Raw genomic sequence first — 12,971 nt, 5'->3', positions numbered from 1 at the left:
CAAAACTAACAAAACATGAATGTGATCTCAAATTTTGCAGAATCTACACGTAGGTGCATTGAATTTAAATAAAATACTCAAATAAAGGAAAACTTATGAAACCACTAATGTCTCACTGTATTAAATTATTTATTACTGTATCATTGGAATGAGTCCTCATTTTTTTGAAACCTCTCAGTGTGTTTCACTAAAATATAACTTTAAAACTTTTAACTGTGTGAGTTTAGTTCTCATTAGTTATTTATGTTTTTATTTGGAATTCTTTCATTTAACTAAACATTTTGTATGATCATTTCAGCACAAGCTGCATTCAGTAGCTATTCTGGAGCTTTAATCGAATTCCATGACCTTCCTCAGCAGATGGAGTTTTTGCATATGCTTTATATATGTGCAGTTATAGTCATATATGTCGATATAGTTACATCAAAAAGAGTCACTTATGTCTTTTGTTATTATTACAATTCCTATTAATCTTTTCTTTAGTTGACACAAGTTTTTATATTTTAAACAATATTTTCTGATATTTGAGGATGTACAGGTTTTGTTTGGGCCATCTTTGATCATGAAGGTTTCTGATGCTGATCTGTGTCTTCATATTTTAATATTTTGAGTGCATATAGTTGAAATAGCTGTGATCCAGTATGAAGGTATGAGGTCAAAGACTTTTCTCATTAACTGTCCCAGTTTGGCTCCTTTCTATTCATTGGCAAATCAGATAACATCATGGGATTATATTGGGACATGAATGGATGGTGAGAAGCTGTTTTGGAGAAAGACATTTGATTTCAACCAAGATCATTTTTTTGTCATTGAACTTATTTTGCTACATGTTCATGAGTGGTTAAAAGCAACAATGGTTAAATGTTTAATTTGCTTGATAAAATTGTCTGTGTGTGTGTGTGTGTGTGTGTGTGTGTGTGTGTGTGTGTGTGTGTCTCAGTGAAGTGTATCAGTCTCTGCAGTAGCTTCCAGCTGCAGCACTCACTTCAGTTTCTGTTCAGTCTGACTGAGGGAGGTTTTTGTACGACGCTTTTTCACTGTGTGAACAACCACTGACTGTTGACAACATGAAAACTCTGACAGTAGTAAACTGCTGCATCTTCAGTCTGGACTCCACTGATGGTCAGAGTGAAGTCAGAGTTTGATCCACTGCCTGTAAAATGATCTGGAATCCCTGATGCTCGAGTGCTAGCATGGTAAATGAGGAGTTTAGGAGTATCTCCATCTCTCTGTTGGTACCAGGATAAATAGTGCTTGTTGCTCGAAACATAAACATTCTGACTGGTCCTACAGCTGATGGAGACGGAGCCTCCCAGAGCAGAGCTCACTGCTCCAGGCTGAGTCACTGTGACCTGGCCTCTGGACTCTGAGGATACAGAGACAAAAACATAAAGCAGCGTCATGGTTTTGTCGGCTTCATTTCAGAGGGACGGATGTTCACAGAGGAGAGGAGCTTGATTCTCTGGACTTTACCTGTGAAGCAGCAGCAGAGGAGAGTCCAGATGAGGACGGAGATCAAAGTCATGTTTTTGATGAGGAGGATTTCTGTGGCTTCTGTTGTCATGAAGGACAGCTGTCAGTCATCCAGTGTTCAACTCTCAGGACTATAAACTCTCCCAGAGCACTGGAGCATGGTGCTGCTGATGCAAAGTGGCTCTCTATGGAAATGCTCTGACTGACTCCAGCAGGGACTCTGATGATGCTGTTTATCAATGGATCAATACTTATTTTTTTGTGTCTGACATTGGAAATGTGAAGGCTTCACACTGTCGTTAACCAGAATAAAATCCACTACAATAAAAAAAAATCCTGTTGTACTAAAAATGTAACTTTTTTTTTTCCTCTTCTACATTCTCATCAGTTCATTGTAGAAAACTACTCTGCATTACTCTGTATGAAGAAAATATTTAAGTTTTAATATTTTGGATCACGAACTGATCATTTTTGATCAGTATTTAATGTGCATGGCTATTATTCGATTTTTCTCCCAGAATTATGATTTTAAAGTCTGTCGACGTGTTTAATTGTGAGAATTTTCTCAGTTTGAATAAGTAATTCAGTAGTTAACAATATTCATTTGAATGTTTCAGTAATGAAGCCTGACTTTTCAGTGATGATTCCTGCTTACGTGAAGAGAACAAACACATCATTTTTGAGGTTTTAGATTGAGACAAGAAATATTTTAGATAGTTAAAACAATAAAAGCCTCAGTCTTCAGCTTATGTGTAATATTGTTGTCGTAGTGTCCGAGTCAGAACCCACAAAAAGCAGAACACACTGAGTACGAAGGTAAGTCGGTATTTCTCACAAGGATCAGTGCAAAGATCTAGTCTTTACTTGAGGAGGAAATAAGAGCTGTCCACTATAGCTCTTGGGAAAGCGATGAACTCACTCCAGGGCGGAACTGCTCGGAACCAGGAGCAAGTCTAGACCATACTCTTTATAATATCTTTACAGAGACCCAGAAAACCCACCCATTTATATCATATCACTTTAGTCTACTCTTGATGAAGATAGAAATGTTGTATAGATTTAATTTGTACCTAGAAATGATGTTAAGTTTCAGGTCTCTGAATAAATATAAGAATGTCTGAATTCTTATTTTTAGGATTAGAAATAAAAAGCTTTTTATCATCGGCATAAAGTGATACAACATGACTGTGATCTGAGATTTTAACCCCAGGAATGTTTTAGAATAACAGGCTGATGACTCTGCCGAGGTGGGAAGTATCAGCGGTGGTGATGAGACTGAGTACAAGGCTGTGGTGGGTAACTTTGTCTCATGGTGTGAGCAGAACCATCTGCAGCTCAATGCGACATAGTCTAAGGAGCTGGTTGTAGACCTCACGAAGGGCCAAGGCACCAGTGATCCCGGTTTCCATCCAGGGGTCAGTGTGGACATTGTTGAGGACTACAAGTACCTTGGACTATATATGGACCATAAACTCGACTGGGCTAAGAACACTCAAGCCCTCTATAGGAAGGGCCGCCTCTATTTTCTGAGGAGGCTGAGGTCCTTCAACATCTGCCGGACAATGCTGAAGGTGTTTTATGAGTCTGTGTGTGGCCAGTGCTATCCTGTATGCTGTTGCAAGCTGGGGCAGCAGGTTGAGGGTAGCGGATGCTAACAGGCTCAACAAACTGATCCGTAAGGCCAGTGACATTATGGGGGTGGAGCTGGACTCTCTGGCGGTGGTGTCAGAGAGGAGGATGCTGGCCAAACTACAGTGTCAGTCTATATGACCTTAAGTCGATAAACTGGACATTGGACATCACTGCAATACTTGAAATATTGTGCAATATTCTCTGTTTTCAGTTTAATTTATTGATGTTTATTCATACTTCTATTACTGCTGTGCAATATCCACAGTCTCATAATCATCTTAATGAGTTACACTTAACTTGACAGTTCATGCACTATTACTTATCACTTGTATTATTACATTGTATTATTATACCATACATACTTCTCATCAACCGGTAATCCACATTGTATTATACCCACTTGGTACTTAATTTATCTGACCTGTATTATAGTGTATTATATTTTTTTGCTTAGTACTTCTATTCCTGTGTGCACTGACATGATAGTGAGCTGCTGTAACAAAAGAATTTCCACTTGGGGATCAATAAAGTATTTCTGATTCTGATTCTGATAATTTTAAGAAGAAATGCAAGTTTTACATACACGACACATCTGAAAGCTGACAGTGCAGCCTAACTCTGTCTCTGTTTAGCTGTGGTATCCTAAAGCAGGTAGGAGCTGGTCTGACAGGATGATATGAGGCCATTTTAACAGAGGTAAGTCTGTGCAACATAGTGTCCTTCACATCTGCACTCTCTGTCCTGTTCTGTACTATATTGTATTGTCTTATAGCATGAGGATGGTGGAGCAGAGACAGGAGGCTTGTAAACTGATTGTTGGATTGACTGGTGTAATGCTGTATTGATATGTTGCTGAGTCATAAAGGCCGATTTATAATTTCATTTCTTCATGCCTTTGTATTCACACCTCCTCCACCTGTGTTTGCAGTATCACTGCAGGAGCACAGAGTGTCATGCAGTAACTAATGTACAACTTTTTAATAATTTAACTCCATGTTTGTCAGTACAGAGTGCAGAGGTCTCAAGATATATAATAGTAACAAATGATGCTGTTTTAATAGTTCCATTAAATCAAGAAAGATTAAACTCAAACAAGTTTGAAATTTTAAAATTGCTCAGAAATGTCTTAATAAATTATCATATTGTACTTGACATACTGTAGGTTTCTTATAAATGAAATGTGCCATTGGTAGAAACTCTCATGTTGAAATGGTTTTAGAAGTATCCAGAAAGTTTAATGAGTCTGAGTAAAATACAAAGTCTGAGAAGAGTTAATGGCATTTGAATTATGAAGTAGGATATTAACAGCATATTATGTCACTATAGTATCAGTATAAGCAGTGTGATCTCAAAATATAACATAACTTAAGTGTTTTCCATAAACACAAGCTCATTAAAAACATGTCAGGTGTTTAGGTTGTTGAGAAGTAAATATAAATCATGTGAATGTACTTAAAATATAATCTTTAAAGAAAACATGTAAATAAATATTCTATTTCAAAGCAAAACAAACATGTGTTAATGTGTTGGACTTCATTATCAGTCAAACTTATCATTACTTATTAATTATCAGTCTCTATTTCTGTGCAGCTGTTGAGTCAGATCAGTTTCTCTCCAGCTGAGGGAGGTTTTTGTACGCTATCACTGTGTGAGCGGGAAGCTGTTGTGCTGCTGACAGTAATAATATCCTGTATCTTCAGCCTGGACTCCTCTGATGGTCAAAGTGAAGTCAATTCCAGACTGGCTCCCACTGAAACAATCTGAAACTCCAGACTGACGGGACTGAGCATTATAAATCAGGAGTTTAGGAGAATTTCCAGGTTTCGGAAGGTACCACTGCAAGTCATTGCTAACACTTGAACTGGCTTTACATCTGATAGAGACAGCCTGTCCTGGAACAACAGACTGAGATTCAGGAGACTGAGTCAGGATGATTTCTCCTGATGAATCTGGAAAACATGAAAAAGAGGAGAAGGGTTATTGAGACAAATCCAGCTTAGAGAAAGATGATCAACATCCAAACAGAAGAGTCTCATTTCTTTAACATGGAGAGTAGAAGGAAGAAGGTAAATGCTGCTCATTTCAGTGTTTCTCCATCACAGCAGAACATCATTGTGGTGAACCTGGTTGCATCCTGAAGCAAAGTTTTCAGAAGTCCCAGGGTGGCCAGCAGTAGAATCAGTGACATCATCATTGTGCTGCTGGCGTGTCAGTGGCTCTGAAAGGCCTGGGCAGCCACTGATCAACACTGGCCTCTTAACGGCCGGGAGCAGAGAGGCAGGACACATATGCAAACAAACAAAAACTAAATAAGAGATAATAACAATAAAGACCTCCTGAGCTTCTCCTGATCACGGCCTCTTTCAGTAACTTTCAGTAAGAGGAGGAGGAGGACTTGACCGCTGGAAAATGGGAGCGTCCCTCCAGTGGAGGGAAGTCCTGCGTTTCCAGGATGTCAAACCTGTTTGCCAGTGGGAGTGAAGGAGGGGGAGGTGGGCGCTTTGCACCATGTCAGTGCTCCAGTTGACGTGGACTCGAACCCACTGGAGACTTCTCACCACCCCCGCCGACGAGTGACCGTGCCTCCACTGGGACATGGCAAGGAGTAGAAAAGGCCATTGCTTTGGGCTTTGCACCCATGAGGATCGACTGATCTTCAGGCTTAGCTGAAACAACTTCATGCCCCGGAGCGCCTGTGATGATGGAGCCAAGCCACGAAGGAGTGGGATCATAAGCTAGACTCCCTCAAGCTTAAAATCCTCAATAAAAGCAACCGGCTAGCCTAGCCGCCAGGCTAAAAACAAACCGAGATGAGCTAGCAGCAGTGGAGGTATTCCGGTAAACCACGTCGAGTTGACAGCCAACTTAAAATAACCTTTGATCCACACGTCCGATGACTAAAAACTTTTACAAATAGCCGGGATAAAAGTGTAGCATGAAAAGTGGCTCATAAACGGGATAAAATGTCAAATCCTGACGGTTTAAGACGTTGCCTCTGGCGGGCACACACAATGCCGACGCATGCGTACATGAACTATTGGAGTAAACTACAAAGCCTGAGAAGAATTTATTGTATTGAACATTTGGCATTGAAGGCCAAAAAGAATACGATCTATTCTTGGTTGGAGAACCAGGTTTGAGAAATTGTCGCATGGCGTTAATAACACCCTGGATACTGAGATGTCCCAAAGCCTGACCATAAGGAGGAGGAGGAGGAGACTCACATCCTTATTGTGCAGGGCTTCCTGCTTTACACCTACGGATCTTTGATCGACGTGCTGAACCAACGATACTTTATTTCCATCCCATGTGATGAATGCAAAAAGAGGAGGTGCTCTAGGAACTACACGGTGCCTGACCCCCCCCGGCCTGTTGGATGGCCACGTCCGGCCCATGTATTTGAAGTACAAGAACTTCTACAAATCTACATTTCAGTGACAACTGGGCAACTCCATCTGCTGAGGAAGATCATGTGATAGGATTGAAAGCTTCACAACAGTTAGTGGATGGAAGTTGTGCAGATTGTTTTGGTGTTTCCATGGTCAAGAATGAACTTTAATCGCAGTGTATTTGTTGGGTTTTTGAGTTGCATGTAGGGGAAAATGTGTTATTGCATTGCTATATATATATATATATATACAGTAAGAGTTATTTATGTAGATCTAGTCATATTAAGTAGGTCACTTATGTCTTTTGCCTTTTAATCATTCCAGTTGATTTTGAGCTTTTCTTTAGATAACATAATTCTACATAATTAAAGCAATATTTTGTGTGATTTGAGGGATGTACAGGTTTTGTTTGGGCTTTTTTTATAGCAAATATTTCTGATGATGATCTATGTCTTTGTATTTTCTTTTCACCAGAAATTGTTGTGATAACTGTGATCCAGTATGAAGCTGAGGTCAAAGCCGATGACTAAAATTGATAAGAACATGAGATTATAATGAGATATGAATGGATGGTGAGAAAATGTAATGTTGAAAGTAATTTGGTTTCCATCAAGATCATTTTTTTGTCATTAAACTTGTTTTGATACATATTCACTGGTGGTTAAAACAATAATGGTGAAATGTTCAAACCGCTTAATGAATTTGTCTGTGTACAGCATGTGTCTGTGTGTGTGTGTGTGTGTGTGTGTGTGTGTGTGTGTGTGTGTGTGTGTGTGTGTGTGTGTGTGTGTGTGTGTGTGTGTGTGTCCTCAGTAAGTCTATCAGTCTCTGATACACTTCACTGAGCACGGTGAGGATCATGTTTTTTGACTTCTCCAGTGACAGTGTTTAGCTGTGGTATCCTAAAGCAGGTAGGAGCTGCTGTGAACAGATGAAACTCTCTCCTCAGCACCACTGTTCCTGCTTTGTGTGACAAAGTGAATGTGAGAGAAAGTAAACACAGCTGCTTTGGGTTTTTATTATGACAATAATGGTCACCACTGCCATCTAATGTTTCATTTTTACTACATTCCCTGTGCTGCTGTGTCAAATTGAATTTCCCTACAGGAGATCAATAAAGGTACATCTTATCTTATCTTGATTTGATTTGCTGTAAACAACTGAATTTTTCACAAAGAACATTCTTGGCCTTGATGCTTCTTGTAAAACATTGAAAAGCTCAATCTGAAAAGAGTTTGAAGAGTCCAACACTGTTTGTTTTCTCAGTGACAAAAGTTGCCAGAATGTTCAGAAACTTTCTGTGTCACAATGAAACTAATGATGAAATTTGATGTTTTGGTATCTGTAATGGGTCTATTTTTTACAAACTTTCAAATGTAATGATTCTCCAGTAAGTCCTGTTTGTAATTGTTTCAAACTGTAAATCTGAATTGGTGTGTGTGTGTGTGTGTGTGTGTGTGTGTGTGTGTGTGTGTGTGTGTGTCCTCAGTGAAGTGTATCAGTCTCTGCAGTAGCTTCCAGCTGCAGCAGTCACTTCAGTTTCTGTTCAGTCTGACTGAGGGAGGTTTTTGTACGACGCTTTTTCACTGTGTGAACACATGCTGACTGTTTATATAGTGTTCACTCTGACAGTAGTAAACTGCTGCATCTTCAGTCTGGACTCCACTGATGGTCAGAGTGAAGTCAGAGTTTGATCCACTGCCTGTAAAACGACCTGGAATCCCTGATGCTCGAGTGCTAGCATAGTAAATGAGCAGTTTAGGAGTTTCTCCATCTCTCTGTTGGTACCAGGCTAAAAGGTGGTAGTTGCTCCAAACATGAACATTCTGACTGGTCCTACAGCTGATGGAGACGGAGCCTCCCAGAGCAGAGCTCACTGCTCCAGGCTGAGTCACTGTGACCTGGCCTCTGGACTCTGAGGATACAGAGACAAAAACATAAAGCAGCGTCATGGTTTTGTCGGCTTCATTTCAGAGGGACGGATGTTCACAGAGGAGAGGAGCTTGATTCTCTGGACTTTACCTGTGAAGCAGCAGCAGAGGAGAGTCCAGATGAGGACGCAGATCAAAGTCATGTTTTTGATGAGGAGGATTTCTGTGGCTTCTGTTGTCATGAAGGACAGCTGTCAGTCATCCAGTGTTCAACTCTCAGGACTATAAACTCTCCCAGAGCACTGGAGCATGGTGCGGCTGATGCAAAGTGGCTCTCTATGGAAATGCTCTGACTGACTCCAGCAGGGACTCTGATGATGCTGTTTCCCAATGGATCAATCAGTTTGTCGGAAAAGTGATTAGGAATTTTTGAAAAACCCGTTTGACATGATTTTGGCTTTATTCTTCTAGACATATTTTGTTTCCAAATGTCTCCTTTCTTATTTAAATGTATTGCTAGAGCAATTACTATAAATTTAATAGGAAATCAATATGTATAAAATAAACATTTGTGTGGAAATTTGTTACTGTTGTTTTTATTGACACTTTTCATTTTATCTGAATACATTTTACAAACAGAGACTAATTTTGGTGAGTTTGTTTGTGTCAAAGTCAGAGAGCTGTGTCTCTCTACAGTGAGAGGTTTTTGTACGGCGGCTCAATGAGTTTGTATCACTGTGGAACACGTTCGGTGGAGGAACCAGACTGGACGTTGGAAGTAAGTTTCTGCACAAATACTTAAAATAATATTGTAAATTAATGTTTTTAATTCAGGTTAGGATTTTTGAAGCAGATAAATACATCTTGTTTTAAATTATAAAATATTAAGTATTCGTGTTTGAATTTCTCCTCCTTTATCATGGAGGCTAACTCAGAGCGGCTTTACTAAACTTTCTTTACAATTTCCTGTCATACTGAAATTCAAAAAGCTTGAAGTGTAGAAAGGATAAAACTTCAATCTTAATGTAAAAGTGTTTGCCTAGATTACTTTAAAATTTTCGACCACAATGATAACTGTTGTTATGATTAATTAAAAAATAACTTTCTTCAAGAAAAGTGAAGGACAAAGATGAGTATTTGAAATGTGGAAAATCAATTTGTCGTGCCATATATTGTTTCAAACAGTTTGGTAATGATGATTGAAATCCACATAAAGAAGATTTGATTGTTATCAATTAATTTTTGTATTCTTTATGTTTCCACTAAATACTTTAAAGTAATGTATAGTTAAGATTTTGGATGATTTTGATGAGAAAGTTTGAACATTTTGCCAAATCTGCTCCTTTTATTTCCAGTGTAGTTTGACATATTTCAGCTCATTCTGTATGATGATTCTCTCTGCGCTGATATGCATGAGAGGCTTCTTAAAGGGAAGTGAAACAATGTGTGAGTGAGTGACTGGTGGAGCAGAAAAACCATCTGACAGAAACTCCTTAAAGGAGAAAATCAGCTCTCACACATTAACGGTTACCAGGTGTCTGGTGGTTGATTGACAGCTGTGTGGTCCCTGTCCTCTAAGCTGATTGGTGTCTCCTAGGTGATGCCCGTCCCACCCTGACGGTGCTGCCCCCCTCCAGCGAGGAGCTGCAGCAGGGGAAGGCCACGCTCATGTGCCTGGCCAACAAGGGCTTCCCCTCAGACTGGAGTCTGGCCTGGAAGGTGGACGGCAGCAGCAGCAGCAGCAGCTGGGAGGAGAGCAGGAGCCCCGGGGTGCTGGAGAAGGACGGCCGCTACAGCTGGAGCAGCACCCTGAGGCTCCCTGCAGACCAGTGGAGGAAGGTGGGCTCTGTGACCTGTGAGGCCACCCAGGGCTGCCAGACTCTGGTCTCAGAGACACTGAGGAGAGACCAGTGTTCCCAGTCCTGACCTGACTCACTGGGACTCTGCTACTGGTTTTACTCTGCTACTGCTCTCAGTCTGCACTCTGCAACACTGTCTCTCTCTTTCTGTCATCAGATCATTTTAACATTATTCAACTTTAAGTAGTGACGTTTCATTGTTGTAATAATGCTCATGCTGTTAATCCTGCAAGAAAATAAAAACGTAATTTCAAATTAAATCATATTTCATGAAAGATGCCTTTTCCTTCATTTTATCAGTGCAAGATTATAACTGATGTCAATGTACGACTTTCTCATTACTGGTGATGGTTTTATTAATACACTCTGGGATTACATTAATGCAGGTATAAACAAGGTGTGAATGATGGATGAAAGGGGGCCATTTTGATGTTTAAAAGTGTAGTTTACTTAAATCTACATTACACAATACAGTTTAAAGGATTAAAAACAAATGCGTATTATCAGCATGAGATAATATCACTCGGTTCTTATCTCAGATTTTTACACCAAAGATTTAATGTCAGTGTTGCATATCTGTCATTTGTCATTATTTACATGATGCTTAAAATGATGTTATTGCACTGGTCGATGGTTTTCAGATGTAAAAATATTGTTATATGTCATTATATCTTAAAGTTTATTAGCTGCAGAGAAAAGACTTTATTACCTGTTTTCTCTGTTTAGAACAGATGTAGTTTTTTTTAAACTTATATTTTGAGTGTTCTAACATGGGTTAACCCTTTCATGGAAAATCCCCCAGGTATCTCTAAACCCTGAGGTAAATGAGGATTCCTATTGGTAAATGTTTTATTTGCATGAAGACAATATACTCAGTCCTGTCAATAAATCTACAAACGTTTGAATAAAAACAATTTCAGGCTTTGGAATAAAAGACTCAAAAATAACAAATGAATATACAAAACTAACAAAAACATGAATGTGATCTCAAATTTTGCAGAATCTAAACGTAGGTGCATTGAATTTAAATAAAATACTCAACCTCAAATAAAGGAAAACTTATGGAACCACTAATGTCTCACTGTATTCAATTTTTTATTACTGTATCATTGGATTGAGTCTTAATTTTTTGGAAACCTCTCAGTGTGTTTCACTAAAATATAACTTTAAAACTTTTAACTGTGTGAGTTTAGTTCTCATTAGTTATTTATGTTTTTATTTAGAATTCTTTCATTTAACTAAACATTTTGTATGATCATTTCAGCACAAGCTGCATTCAGTAGCTATTCTGGAGCTTTGGATCGAATTCCACGACCTTCCTCAGCAGATGGAGATTCTGCATATGCTTTATATATGTGCAGTTATAATTATATATGTAGATATAGTTACATCAAATAGCTCACATATGTCTTTTATTATTATTACAATTCCTATTCTTTATTTATCTTTATTCCTTCTATCTTTATTTTAAATGATACAAGTTTTTATATTTTAAACAATATTTTCTGATATTTGTGTCGTGTGGCGAGGTGCTATTTGCAGGTAGAGAAGTATGTGGACCCAAAAGCAGATGACGAGGAAGTGGAAGTAGCTGGATGACTACCGTGTTTATTGTTGGGTGGAATGCAGGCAAGAACAGGCAGAGGTGAGCAGACAGGTAATGAGCAGACAAAAGCCAAAATCCAAAAATCCAAAAATCCAAAATCCAAAAATCCAAAATCCAAACAAGGTTCACCGGAGAACAAAGAATCCAAGATAAACTCAGTCAAGGGGCTGAGCTGGCGATGGGTCCGGGAGTCGCGGAACAGGAGCAGCGTGACCGCTGGCGTGGAGTCAAGGTTGCAGGGATCCGGGAACAGACTGGAGCGGAGATTACCGTCGAGGCGAAGATATGTGTATGAAGACGATCTGGCGCTGGAAGTGTGGATAAGCCCAGTAGATAAACAGGACCCCCCTCTAACGGGCGCCTCCTGGCGACCCTCCCGGACCTTTCAGCGTGAGCCCGGTGGAACTCCCGAATCAACTGCGGGTCCAGGATGCGGGATCGGGGAACCCAGGACCGTTCCTCGGGACCATATCCCTCCCAGTCCACCAGATACTGGAGCCCCCTACCTCGCCGACGAACGCCCAACAGCCGCCGCACAGTGTATGCTGGATGGTCCTCAATCACCCGGGCGGGTGGAGGGGGAACGGCTGGAGGGCAGAGGTTACTGACAGCTACAGGCTTGATTTGTGAGACATGAAAGGTTGGGTGAACCCTCCTGGAGGCCGGCGCCAAGACGGAACCCTTCTGGAGGCCGGCGGCGAAGACGGAACCCTTCTGGAGGCCGGCGGCGAAGACGGAGAGTCACTGGAGGCCGGCAATGAAGACCTTCTGGAGGCCGGCGACGAACCCGGAGAGTCACTGGAGGCCGGCGACGAACCCGGAGAGTCACTGGAGGCCGGCATTGAAGACGGAGCCCTTCTGGAGGCCGGCGGCGGACGCTGAACTCTTCTGGAGGCCGGCGGCGGACGCTGAACCCTTCTGGAGGCCGGCGGCGGACGCTGAACCCTTCTGGAGGCCGCCGACGAAGACCGAGAATCTGTGGAGACCGCCGGCGGACGCTGAACCTTCCGGGAGGCCGGCAGCAAAGCCCGAGAGTCTCTGGAAGCCAATGGCGAGGACTGACCCCTTCTGGAGGCCTGCCCATCCACTCAGGGACCAATGGTGGTACAGCGGGGCCGGGAACCGGCAACGAGACGTCAGG

The 12,971-nt window shown here is 41.0% G+C and overlaps 3 gene segments (V, D, J or C); 1 reads left to right on the top strand and 2 right to left on the bottom strand.

Annotated features, from left to right (window-relative positions):
• Positions 1-10,489, top strand: part of LOC122864322 — a 44,911-nt gene extending 34,422 nt beyond the window's left edge. The window contains 1 exon segment of the C gene segment in view: positions 9,963-10,489. Coding sequence covers positions 10,034-10,291 — 258 coding nt within the window.
• On the bottom strand, positions 1,022-1,714 carry LOC122864291. The segment is given in 2 exon segments: positions 1,022-1,366; positions 1,474-1,714. Coding segments are annotated over 2 exon segments (423 nt in total).
• On the bottom strand, positions 8,056-8,635 carry LOC122864292. The segment is given in 2 exon segments: positions 8,056-8,409; positions 8,517-8,635. Coding segments are annotated over 2 exon segments (423 nt in total).
• Positions 10,490-12,971: the final 2,482 nt, after the last annotated feature.

Source organism: Siniperca chuatsi, linkage group LG17 (genome assembly GCF_020085105.1).
Source record: "Siniperca chuatsi isolate FFG_IHB_CAS linkage group LG17, ASM2008510v1, whole genome shotgun sequence".
NCBI lineage: Eukaryota > Metazoa > Chordata > Actinopteri > Centrarchiformes > Sinipercidae > Siniperca > Siniperca chuatsi.
Note: the sequence above shows the minus strand (reverse complement) of the source record. Positions and strands in the feature narration are given on the sequence as shown.